This window comes from Notechis scutatus, chromosome 3, assembly GCF_049901735.1.
Source record: "Notechis scutatus isolate UNSWTSFEM ecotype Mainland chromosome 3, rNotScu1.2, whole genome shotgun sequence".
Lineage (NCBI taxonomy): Eukaryota > Metazoa > Chordata > Lepidosauria > Squamata > Elapidae > Notechis > Notechis scutatus.
Genome location: NC_142011.1, coordinates 135,679,633 through 135,692,889, shown reverse-complemented (window position 1 = coordinate 135,692,889; position 13,257 = coordinate 135,679,633). Strand labels below are relative to the sequence as shown.

General features: G+C 39.5%; 1 protein-coding gene across 4 annotated transcripts in view; it reads left to right on the top strand.

Moving 5' to 3' along the window:
• Positions 1–13,257, top strand: part of DROSHA (drosha ribonuclease III) — a 125,517-nt gene that overhangs the window by 1,163 nt on the left and 111,097 nt on the right. For 2 of the 4 annotated variants that reach the window (XM_087961182.1, XM_087961181.1), the window contains exons 2-4: positions 761–1,627; positions 7,084–7,176; positions 8,966–9,191. In XM_087961182.1, the coding sequence (XP_087817308.1) occupies positions 768–1,627; positions 7,084–7,176; positions 8,966–9,191 (1,179 nt within the window). In that variant the 5' untranslated portion in view covers positions 761–767. Of the gene's footprint in view, positions 1–117; positions 136–760; positions 1,628–7,083; positions 7,177–8,965; positions 9,192–13,257 lie in introns of those variants that run through there. The other 2 variants (XM_087961180.1, XM_087961183.1) reach the window with 2 other exon arrangements.

Here is a 13,257-nt window from a genome sequence, read left to right as displayed (position 1 = left end):
CCATGGCGACGTCTTTGGACAGTGCTGGCTCTTTGGCTTTGATGAGCACCGCCCCCTAGAGCCGGAAATGACTAGCATGTATGTGCGAGGGGAACCTTCACCTTTATGTAGATTTGTAAGCACCAAAGCGCATAGGTGAGTAGCAGATATGCAGCTTCAAACATGCAGTGAATACAGGTATGAATAATGGTGCTTATGTTCAGAATAATCACCTACTTATTTCAAAATAAATGTACATAATTAATAATTAATAATAATATCAATAACTATCAATAGCACTAGCACTTAGACTTATCTACCGCTTCACAGTGCTTTACAGCCCCCTCTAAGCAGTTTACAGAGTCAGCCTGTTGCCCCAACAATCTGAGTCCTCATTTTACCATCCGGGGAAGGATGGAACGCTGAGTCAACTTTGAGTTGGCCAGGTTTGAACTGCTGGCAGTCGGCAGAATTAGCCTGTAAATACTTCATTGTAATCACTGTGCCATCGCAGCTCAATAATAATTTAGATGATATTATCTAAATATTTTTTAAGTTCTCAGAGAGCGTGATTTTGTAGTTTAATTTTTCACCAAAACATTGAGTAGTGACTTTCACACTACGCAAACAAATGTATAGTGAAATCAATGAGCGCTATTAAAATATTGCAGCATGGGCTCCCTTTCACGGCCTGCTGCTAAGGTACCTAGCTCTTCCTTATCTTAACTCAAAGAAATGTGACAAAATTGTGTTCTCCTGCCTCCCCTTCTTCTCTTTCTAGCTGGGTAATGTCTTTTCATTCCGGGCGTGGGTGTCCCCGAGGCCGAGGAGGAGTTACTGTCCGAGCTTCGTCGCAAACCTTTCGCCCCCAAAACTTGAGGCAGCTACATCCTCAGCAGTCTTCAATCCAGTATCAGTATGATCAGCAACCTGCTACCACCTCCCTCTATGCGAGCCCTCCAACTCCAAACTATGTCCCTCCTAGGCCGGATTTTGTCCCGTATCCCCCACCAATCCCCCCTTCGCCTCAAAGTTCAATCGCCCAATGTCCGCCCCGACCTCCTTTTTCAGGCCCTCAAATGAGGCAGACTTTCCCACTTCCTCCTTGTTTTCCTCCAGCTCCTCCCCCTGTCCCAAATCCTGGTAACCCTCCCGTTCTAGCCAATGCAACTGGTCAAAACACCTTCCCATACATGATGCCACCTCCATCCCTATCACATCCCATGCCTCCACCAGTAATGACTCAACAGGTAAATTACCAGCCCGCATATTCTCCAGGCTACTCCCAGCAGACCTTTTCGCCTCCTAACTATAATAACTACCAACACAGTGCAAACTCTTATCAAAGCAACAGTGGTAGCACTAATAGCAGCGGTAGCACCAGCAGTAACTTCCGGCATCCAAGTGAATACCTGGTGGAAAAATCTCAGACTGACCGGAGGTCTCCGGAGAGGAGCAAATATTATGATGAACACCGCCACAGGGACCACGGACACGGACACGGGGATCGGCATCGGTCCACTAATCACGGGGACCGGCGGGATCGAGGGAGGAGCCCAGATCGCCGGCGGGCAGAAAATAGCCGTCACAGATCGGATTATGTCAGAGGAAGAACCCCACCTCGCCATCGGAGTTATGAATGGTACAGGTAATCTGGATTATCCATGGTGCTATTCTTCTCAGCTCTTCTGTCTTATTTTTTATTGGCACTGAGGTCACACGTGGTAGTTCTGCTAGTTGTGGGAAACCGCAGGTGGCCTTCGACTGACAGCAGTTCATTTAGTGACCGTTCAAAAGTTACAATGGTACTGGACAAAAGTAACTTACGACCACTTTTCACACTTAGAACTCTTTGCAGGTGATCAGGTGATCAAAATTCAGGCGCTTGGCAAGCGACTCATATTTATTCCGGGGTCTTGTGATCACCTTTGGTGTCCTCCTGCCAAGCAAAGTCAACAACTGTGACAAGGAAGGTTGTAAAATTCACTTAACAAATGTTGTGTTTAGCAACAGAAATTTTGAGCTCCACCGTGGTTGTAAGTCAAGGACTACCTGTAGTCCATACTTTGCAGTTTACAAAAGAATGACTTCCTATTTGTTGCTTCTTTTTGAACCTCACAGATATCTGGGTACATACAAGTTTGCATTCGTTGGTGGGTAACACTTGTTTGACAATATTGACAGATTTCTAAACGTAATACTAACTTGAATGATCAGCGGAAGTATACTGAAAAATTGAATAATAGAGTTGGAAGGGACCTTGGATGTTTTGTGGTCCAATACTCTGCCCGTGCAGGAAACCTTGTACCATTTCAAATCGTTGTCCAATCTCTTCCTAAAAACGTGCAGTGTTGGAGCACTCACAACAGCCAATCTTACTCGATATCCAGACACTGAGGAGAATGAAACGCAGAAACGGAAGAGCTCTCTGATTTAATGCCTGTTGGTTTTGCTAAGTTATAGCTCTAGATAAAGTTATGTGATCGCTGTTGCACTGGTTAAATGTGTAGTTACTAAATCACTTATTTCAGTCGAATACTTCATGTAGAACTGGTAAACTTTCTGCATGATATCAGCCAAGTATACTTTTTTTTGCGTGAACATTGATTGTTCATATCTGAAGTACCCAAGACCCAAACTAGAAATTCAAACAAAGGAATAGTGTAGTACATGTTGTAATTTTTTAAAAAGAGGGGATTGAAGAAAACAAGACTTTCTATTCTGTTTTTCTTCTTGTAGCTTTATCATTATCATTAACTTCTAGAGGCAAGTCATTCCACTGCTTCATTGCTCTATCAGGAAATTTCTCCTTAGTTTTAGGCTGGTTCCCTGCTTGATTAGTTTCCATCCATTGCTTCTTGTCTTGCCTTCAGGTGCTTTGGGGAATAGGTCGACCCATTCTTCAATACAAAAATAAAATAAACAAATAAAACTACTTTCCATAACAAAGAGAAAAGAAAGGCAACATAAGCCCATTTAGTTAGATGTCTAAGCTATTACCCACATCGCTAACACTTTTGCAGTTGTCCAAATACTCTTAAGTAAGCATCTTCTCTTTAAATTCAGGTGCAACTCTTTCACTGTTAATTGTTCACTGCGTCTCCAACAGCTATTTTTCTTGACTTTGTTTCCTTTGTGATTCAAAGGCAGAATATCCCAGAAATTCAGAACTGAGGAATAAGGAGTAAAGATGCTTGGGAACATTCAGTCCAGAGGGTTCGTGTTCAGTTCATGTCACCATGTCTCCTTGTCGTCCTGTTTTATTTGTAGTTCCAGATTCTCAGAAGTTTTTTTTTTTAAACAAATTTTATTAATTTTCAAAGACAATACACAAACAAACAAAACATAAAACGTGAGAACATAAAGCATCTTTTAACAAAGCAAATAAAACATCTTATTTAAGTACAGCATAGTTCCAAATTATCACATTTCCATACAAACACAGTTTAATATGCATCTTATGTATTCAACTTCATATCTTATTACTCTTTTTCCAACTTCTCACTATTTTTCCCTTTACTTCTATTCAATTTTATTCATTAAATTTATACTTTCACCTGTCTTATTTACGATTTCATATGTTCTCATCCAACATTCTTAATTCTCAATAAACAAACAAAACACGTAACATGAAAACATAAAACTTCTTTTTAGAAAGTGGCTTAACCCTGGGTTACATCTTTTTGTACAGACATAAATCAAATTCATGCTCACCTTATATACTATTTCAATTTTATTTAACATTCTATATTTTCTATATGTCTTCTCCCCTCTTTTCACTCTCTTGATTCTATTTTATTTACTTCATCTCAAATCATTATACTTGTATCTTTTGTCCGTTCTTTTTCAATTGTCTATTTATCTTTTCTCTTTAATACAAAATTTTTCCTGTAATCAGTGGTTGAAGTATGACGCCTTTCTATCTTTCCCCTAAATTTAACACTTAAAATAATACATAATTTCCATTCTGATTCTGCTTAGTACATTCTACGTAACATTTTAAAATAAAAAACATAATAAGCTTATAGTATAGTAAAAACAATGTTCCATAACAAATTAATTAATTAAACTCTATTATTAAATCTTAGACATTTTACACATTCCCTACGATATTCTATTAACACATATAATACAAATACTATGATACAATCTTGTGTACTTTTGCAGAATCTCTTTTTAAATTGTATTTTACCCTTTGTCTCTAAAAAAACCCCTATTTTTTAACATCTTGTTTTAAGCCTTTATAACTTCTCTTCCCTTTTTCCCTTCCTTTCTTGTCGAATCTAGCCTTTTTACCCCCCCCCCATCTCTCAATCTCCGTCCTTTTAATCTCCCCTCTCTGTTGCATTCCTCTTTTCTGTTGCTTTCTGACATTATATCGATTTTTCACCTTATTTTTCCCTTTCTTGGTTGTTTTTTTAGATCTTGAATTCTCCATTTTCTTTCCCCCTTTTCCCTTTTCTTCATCAACTAAAATTATTTGTCCATTAAAGATGGCTTCTTCTTCATCATCCCAGCTTTCTTGTTGTTGTATTTCCTGATAGGTAGAAATCGCCATTTCTAAGAAGTGAAAAACAGATCCAGAAGAGCCCTTGCCTTCTTGTTCCTCTTCTTTTAGCTTTTTAAATTCCATTTTCAATTCTTCCACAGATAACACCATTGTGATTATATATATATATATATATATATATATATATATATAGATAGATAGATAGATAGATAGATAGATAGATAGATAGATAGATAGATGATAGATAGATAGATAGATAGATCGATCGATCTTTGGTTATTCAGTTTTCTCGCGTAAGATTCAAAGTATCTGAGCAACGTTTGATGAAGTCTCATTCATCATCTTCAGGCTTGCTTCTTCGGCTCTGTGCTTCTCAGAGTGTGAGAAGCACAGAGCCGAAGAAGCAAGCCTGAAGATGATGAATGAGACTTCATCAAACGTTGCCTAGATACTTTGAATCTACGCGAGAAAACCCGAATAACCAAAGATCCACATACAAATACCGCGAGAACCTCAGAAAACAAATTATATATATATATATATATATATATATATATATATATATATATATATTTAAACAATCCAAATGTTTTTAGTCTTTCAAAAAATAGTTTGCAAAAGTCCCAAAGTCATCAAGCAATCCAGATCAACACAAACTTTCTTCTTTTAATACTTTCTCATCCTGGGGTAGAGTTCAATTACACAATTCCAAAATGATTTTTTAGAAGTCTTATTGCAGTTAATCTCTGAACTTATAAACTCCAAGCAGACTCCTCCAGCAGAATCTTAATATAAATCATTTACCTCTCCCTTCCCACTTATAGCAAAAAGATTTTGATTTTTAAATATCAATATTCAGAAATCTTTAATGTCCCCTTAGCTTTAATTTTCAAAATTAGTTACCTTCTGTTGCCAAAGCGGGTGTTTCCGATTTCCATTGCTATCTGCATAGGGAAGGAGAGTGAAGAAAAAAAAACTTTCCCTTTTCACTTTCATCCGCAGCTTTTTACGATCTTCTTGGGAAACAATGTATCCTTTAGAGAGCTAGATTTCCAGGGTGTTCAGATGTTACTTATTGTCCCGGTTCAGCCAAAAACTTTCACTTTCTCAACTTCCTCCTGCACAAACTTGTCCGGCTGAGAGGTTCTTTGTGGCAGCCATTGCTGACCGCCGCTCCACCGCCTTTGGAAAAGGGAGTTTAGCCGGTTGAGGAAGGGGTTTGCGATGCCCCCGGACCCCTGCCCGGATCTCCCCTGTCTTCAGTTATCCCTACAGGATAACTATAGCCTCCAAATCCAGCTGGATCGGAGGCACTCCAGCAGCGAGCGCAGCAGGGATCGCGCACAAACGTGAATTCCTGCTGCCTCCGAAGCCTGACAAACCGGAACTCCCAGATTCTCAGAAGTTTTAAGATTCATTGTGTTCATCCAGGTCTAGCTTTCCTTCTGTCATAGTAAACAAAGGTTTTTGAAGTGTTCCCTTCTCTTACTCGCCCTTCGTTGTGCTGTTTTAGTGTATACTAGTTCCTGATCAGATGGTTCTTCAGTGTCACATTGCTAAAATTAAAAGACCAAGATAGAATCAGCAGATGTATAGAAATAGGTGAGTAGAACCCGTTGGTAATTTGGGTAGCTTGCATTCTTCTGGAGAAGCATCTGCATTATCTTTCTCCCTTTTGCCGTATTTGGTGCTCTTAACGATATCCATGCCCATTCTAAATTACGATTGGTTTTTAAAAATGTGAGAAATTTTACCAAGTACCTGAATCTCATGAACGTTTGGTGTCCTCACATAAAATCTTCATCTGTTGAAATGTAATCATGTTGTAAAGTTTGGAGAGATTTTTATTGGTGGGCGCCCATACCCTCATGCAAGATCACATAATGGCAACTGTTCTTTGAAAAGGCTGCTATTGATCTTGGTGTTGCATTATAAACGAGCTGAGAATAAAGCAGCAATTCTTACTTCTTCTGAGGCTTCATACGTCATCATCATTATCAGCCATTCAATCATGTCTGACCCTTAGCTGTTCCATGGATCAGCATTCTCCATGCCCCTTTGTCTCGCACTGCTTCCTTCAGATCCACCAGAGTCATCCCAGGGTCATCTTTTATAGTGTCTGTAGTGATAGCAATAGCCCTCATATACCACTTCACGATGCTTCACAGCCCTCTCTAAGCGGTTTTACATGGTCAGAACATTGCCCCCAACAATCTGGGTCCTCATTTTACCCAGCTCAGAAGGATGGAAGGCTGAGTCAACCTTGAGCCTGGTGAGATTTGAACTGACAAATTGCAGTCAGCCAGCAGTCAGCAGAAGTAGCCTGCAGTACTGCATTCTAACCACTGTACTCACTATTGTCTGGTTTCTTTCTTCAAATCCTCATTCAATCCAATGAGTGTGAACTAGATGAGATTAAGGGGGGGAAAAGCAAGGTTTCTAGCAGATATCACACCATATGTGACATGGGGAAAAGCGATGCACTACAGAGCTTTTAGGTTGATAATCTATTCCCTTCTGGTTCTCCCCATGTATTTTCAGACCTGAATGTTTCTGCATACTGAGAATTGTGTTTATTTTTAATATTCTTAAAGGGAACATCAAAGGGAAAGGCACAGGCACCGGGATAGTCGACGATCGCCATCTACAGAAAAGTCCTATAGGAAAGACCACAAAAGAACAGGAAGGTAAGATGTTTGACTCTAAGGAGCTATATAGCCAGTTCTCACTTAACAACCACAACCGAGGTCGGAATTTTGGTCATACGTTGTCATGGTTAAGCGACTCTCTGCATGATCTTATTTGATCTTCTGACCGTTTTTATGATGGTCACAAATTGATCCATTGTGGTCGATAAGCAAATTTCATGATTGTTAAATGAACCAGATGGTTGTTAAGAAAATCTGTTCTTCTGAATGGGCTTTCTTTTTGTCAGAATTTGGAAACAGACAAAAAAACCATCACAAATCATGGTTGTTAGGAATATAAGTCACCTAACAGGTATTTGGGTTAGAATATATAAACCAGGATAAACATTTTAGTACTATATCTTTAAGGGAATGCAAGAGCATGCAATTGGGTGTGGTTTCTCAAACAGCCATAAGATGGAGCCAGAAACCTGGTTTGCTTAGTCTGAGTCTCAGAAGAGAGTGTGAGTGTATCTCTGTTTCCTTCTGTTGGAAAGTATTGCCGTTGCTCCATTTCTTCTAATTGACTGATATTACTGGATTTAATGTAAGTCTGATACTGAACTGTTTTTGACACTGGAATTTGATATTTGGATTATCCCTGAATGAAAACTGACTGATTTTACCTGTGAATGACTTTGGACTGCCTATTTTGGACTTTGCTTAAACCTTTCTGGAAGTAAAAACCTACATTTACTGTACAGTGTATCTGTGTGCTCTGTGTGTATTATTCCAACACTACTCTCTATATGTCTCCCTGTATGCGCTCATTCTTCTAGTGGGGAATTACCTCAACAATGGTCACAGGATCATAGAGCACTGCAACTAGTTGTAAATGCGAGATAGTTGTCAAGCACCTGAAACGTGATCATGTCACTGGGTGTGATGGTAGTCAAAACTTTAAGGACAAGTTGTAGGCAGGGGTGGGATGCTACCGTTTCTGCCCGGCTGTATAGAACTGGTAGCTTTGAAGAGCAGCAGACACAGAACCGGTTCTGTGTCTGCTGCTGTTTGGCTCACCCGCCCACCTGGGCTGTTACCTGACCTTTATTTCCTGCTTTTTCAACCTCAGCTGCTTTGTGCGGCACAGCTGAGGTTGAAAAAGCAGGAACATAGTGCTTTTTCAAATGCTGCGCACCCACGCGCATGCCTATCAGCTGTCTGGGCGGCAGAGCTTTAGGTGTATTACACACGCAAAACGCAATCACCGAACCGGTAGTAACACCCCTGGTAATCACCGAACCGGTAGAATCCCACCCCTGGTTGTAGGTACTGTGTATGTAGGCCGTGGCTTATAATTGGGGCTGGAATTTCCATTGCACCTGGCTTTACAATCTTTTTGCCATTGTTAAGTGAAGGTGTTCTGACCCAGCTCCCCAAACACGACAAACCCTCTGAAGTTAACTCAAAGATTCCTTTATTAGGAGCCCCAGCAAAAAGTTTCTCTCTCACCGCAGGCTAACAAGTCTGTGGAGGGGTGATCGCAGGCGCATGGCGCACAGTGGGGGAATCACGCACGCAGGCGCAGAGATGCATGGCGCACAGGGGGGAATAATATGTGCATATGTATGGAGCACGGCAAGGGGATCGCATGCGCAGGCACGCAGCACGCTGCAGGAGGATCGTGCGCACATGCACGGGGGGGCAGCACGCATTGCACGCGCAATTATCGGCAAGGGAGCTGAAAAAGGTTTGCCACCACTGCACTGTAGTGCACTGTATTTACATGTGAACCGGGGTCAGTTTTGCTATTAAATGTGGACTTTTATTTCCTTCCCTTCTTGCACAGTCGATCTCCCAGCCAGGACCGAAAGAAACCCCGTTGGGAAGAGGACAGGGAGCGGTGGTCAGAAAATGCCAGTCGAGAGAAGAGTTACACCTCCATCAAGGACAAAGAGCCAGAAGAGGCTACAGGTGAAAAGAACGAGGAAGAAGATGAGGATCTACTGAAGCCAGTGTGGGTTCGTTGTACCCATTCAGAAAGCTACTATTCAAATGATCCCATGGATCAAGTGGTATGTATTCTGAGGAATTCTGGCAACCAATTACTTGGGTTATAAATAAAAGTGACTGAAGAAGAACAGGTAATAATTTTTCCCCAGGCCTTCTGCAGCTCTCTCAACTCACCATAAGGTTTCTCTGGAGTGTTGGGCTATGACTTTCAGAACATTACTCAAAATTGTTGTGATGGGACAGGTGTCTGATTTTAGGTCAACGTCTTATTCTCTTCCACTTTCTTTTCTACACATTATTTTGCTATGTTACAGGAAGAATTTACCAATCTCCCAGAGTCTTCTCATGGGCTGCAGAAAGGGAGGGAAGATATGAAGTTTACTTTCCACAGCTAATTTTAGTTAATTTCAGGATCCTTCCTTCTCTGAACTGTGGAATAAAATATAATACGATTTTTTCATGGAATGACCATTCAGTCTGCTGTGATGTTAGTACTCTCACCAAGAAAATAGTATGGATTGGAATATAAGACAAGCAAACGATATACTTCCAGAAAAAGTAGAAATATTCTTCAGTGCATTTGGGGATTTGGGGGCTCAAATATATTTGCATTTAATAAAGGATTTGGGGGCTCAAATATATTGAGCTGCCCAAGAAAAGCTGGATTATTCTGAGTATCGTCTCCCCATTTATCCTGGTTTAAACCAACATGAGATTGTCCAACTTAAAACCTTCCCTTTAAAATCTTTTTAACAATTACAACTTTCCATTCTGTATGTTCCCTTAATGCTAATGCTGTGAAAACAACCCAAACAAAATTTCTTGGAAACCAAATCTGATCACTGTTTATGGTACATGCATACATAATCCAGACTCTCTACTAGTAGTCCTCATTTAGCATTCACAATTAATTCCACCAAAATAGTCACTAAGTGACATGATTACTACCTGAAGAGAGAGTGGGAGACTTGTGAAAATTTCTGGCTATTGCCATGTTATTTAGCTAAAGTTCTCTCATGCAACAATGCCAGCGTTACTCTGGCACGCGTTGTTATCAGGTGCAGAATTTTTGGCACATAGGCATGTATTGGTTGGAGAAAATAGTTCCCTAGTGAGGCAGTTGCTCAATGAGGATTACTTGTGATTGTGAATGTTACATATCTTAAATTAGAGTTTATATTAGCTAATGGAAGTAATTAAGGATGCCTGGTATTTGTATGTATACCAAGTAAATAAGATAGGGCAGGTGCATGGCTACAGAATTGTAGTTTTGAGCCCAGGAGCATCTAGAATAATAATAATAATAATAATAATAATAATAATAATAATAATAATAATAATAATAATAATAATAATAATACCGCAGCTGTATCATTTATTGGATTACAATGTCAGTTATTGGATGGGCTTTTTTTTTTCCATAGCAAGGAGATGGTCGGAGAAAAGGTTTAACTAAAGCTTGAGGTTACAATTAAAAATCAGACGTATTTTTTTTAAAAAAAAACCTCATCAGAGGTTAAACTATCCACATTGATTCTTTTTGTCAAATTGAATTTAATGTTAAACTTTTAATTATAGTTTTACACTTGATCTGTATACCATTTTTGTGAACTGCTTTGAAACATCACTTTTAGGAGAAATATGGGATATCGCTTTAAACATTGCATGTTTTTTTTTTAGGTTTACGGACATATAAAGTAGGGATATTCATAAAATAAAAATACACAGCCCAGTGTATTCCCCGTTGTGTGCCTACTTACTGTCCAACAATCTTCTCCTGTCATTTTCTCAGCTCTGTGAGCAAGATGCAAAGGGTCAGGCACAGGAGACTTATTTTATTTTATCCTGCCTTCCTTGTTTTTATAAATAAAAATGTGGCGAACATTTACAACACTACTTCTATTTTCCCCACAGTAACAGTTCTGTGAGGTGAATTGGGCTGAGAGAAAGTGACTGGTGTAACTTACCCATCCAGCTTTCATACCTAAGGTGGGATTAGAACTCATAGTTTCCTGGCTTCTAGCCTGATGCGTTAAACACCTGCCTACAGAAATTGCTTACTTCTTCTTTCCCCCATAGAGAGAAAGGTATTACAAGAGAGTAAGTGAGGATACAACATGGAACACATGTCAAAAGCAATGTGGTGCGCTGGCACCCTTAAGCGCGCTCAACTAAAAGCTGGTGTATTCCCCATTGTGTGCCTTGTTACTCTCTTGTAATCCCCCTTTCTCCAATTTCTCTGCTCTGCAAAGGAACAACAATAAATATTTTTTTTTTTTTTTTAAAACAAGTTTTATTAAAAGTTTCAACAACAAACAAATCATTACATATTAAATCTTTCCCTGTCTTTCTACAATAATTTCCCCAATATTCTCATAAAACACAAACAAACACAAACAAACATAAAAATCTTTTAGTAAAGTACCTTGGCCCCAGTTACCTCTCTTTGCATGGGCTAAAATAATAGCGCATATCACTCTTCACAATTCTATCTTATTTAATCCATCTTAATTAAATCATTAAATTTGTATCTTTTGCCCATTCATTATCCCTCTATCTCTTCTTATAATAAAAAGAATTTCTCCTGAAATCACTAATCAGAGTATGATGCCTTTCTATCCTCCCCTAAGTTAGTAAAATTAACATTCAACATAACAAATACCCAATTTGGTTCTGCTTGGTACATTCTATCCACCAAAAATGTTTAAATACATTGTATCCTCCTTTCCTTCGATATTTTATTACATTTCAAAAATCAATCGTTATTAAATCAATCAATATTAAAAACTTCAACATTTCAATTTTAAACTTCAACATTTTAATTTCTTATTAAATCTTAAACCATTCTAATTTACTATTTCAAATATAAATGTTACAATACCATCTTCTGTACCTTAGCAGAATCTTTCTTACAGAAATTTATATTTCATCCTTTGTCTCTAAAAAAATCCCTCTTCTCCCATCCAATTTTAAAGCTTTGAGGCTTTTCTCCGCCTTTCCCCTTTCTTTCTTCCCCCACCAAATCTTCCTACCCCCTTCTTCTTCTAACCTCTGCCTTGCTGGGATCCCTTCTCTGTTGTGTTCCCTTTTCTCTTGTTTATTATCATTATATTTATTTTGCATCATATTTTTCTCTTTCTCAAATGTTTTTAAATCTTAAGTCCTTCATTTTCCTTGCTCTCTTCCTTCCTTCTTCCTTATCCTCTCCCTTCCGGCTTAATTCCGTCGGGAGGGAGAGTAACTTTCCCTTCAGCACCTCAAAATAGCCGCTTTTTTTTCTCTTGTGGAAAAAATCATCAAAAAACCATCTTTTCCAGGAATTAAATTAGATAAATCTCAAAGCCCTGGGTCAACCAAGAAGAACTTTCACTTTCAATAACTTTCTCTTCTTCCTCCTGCGCATACTTGCCCGGCTGTCAACTTCTTTGTGGCGGCCATTACGGACCGCCGCTGCACCGTCCTGGTAAAAGGGGGTTCTGCCGGCCAGGGAGGGGGTCTGCAACACCCCCAAACCCTTCCTCCGGATCCCCTTACCTTCAGCTACCCCTGCAGGGCAGCCTTGCTCCGCACTCCGTCCGGTCGGAGCCCCAAAACGGCTAGCGGCAGGATCGCGCAGCTTCGCCGAATCCCTACCGCCGCGAAGCCGACAAACCGAAACCCGAACAACAATAAATATTGAGTGTAATGGTGAATACGTGACTGGGGATCATGTAACTGAAGGATAGCACCATTATAACTTTTAACGATTTCTGAAAGTTGGTAAGTGAGGGCTTCCTCTATTATTGTATGCAGTTATAAAAGGCTTTTTGGGATAAGGAAATCCTGCAGTCCTACCTATCAGTTATTACCTTATGTTTGGTTGCAGCTTATTATAAATGGGATTTTATGATTGTTTCACAAAAGAACAATTTACACTTGCCTTGCGTGCTGTTTACAACTTGGAAATGCTTTTGCTGCTGTTTATCCAGGAGGCACTAAAACCACAGAGAGCAGATGATCTCTCATGTCCATCTGTATGGAGCAGACCATTTCCCCACATTTTTATTACTCTGCATTAGTGGTCAATGCTGGGTGGATGTTAAGTATTACTCTGTGGTGGAATAGCTATGTTTACATGCCAGCACCGAT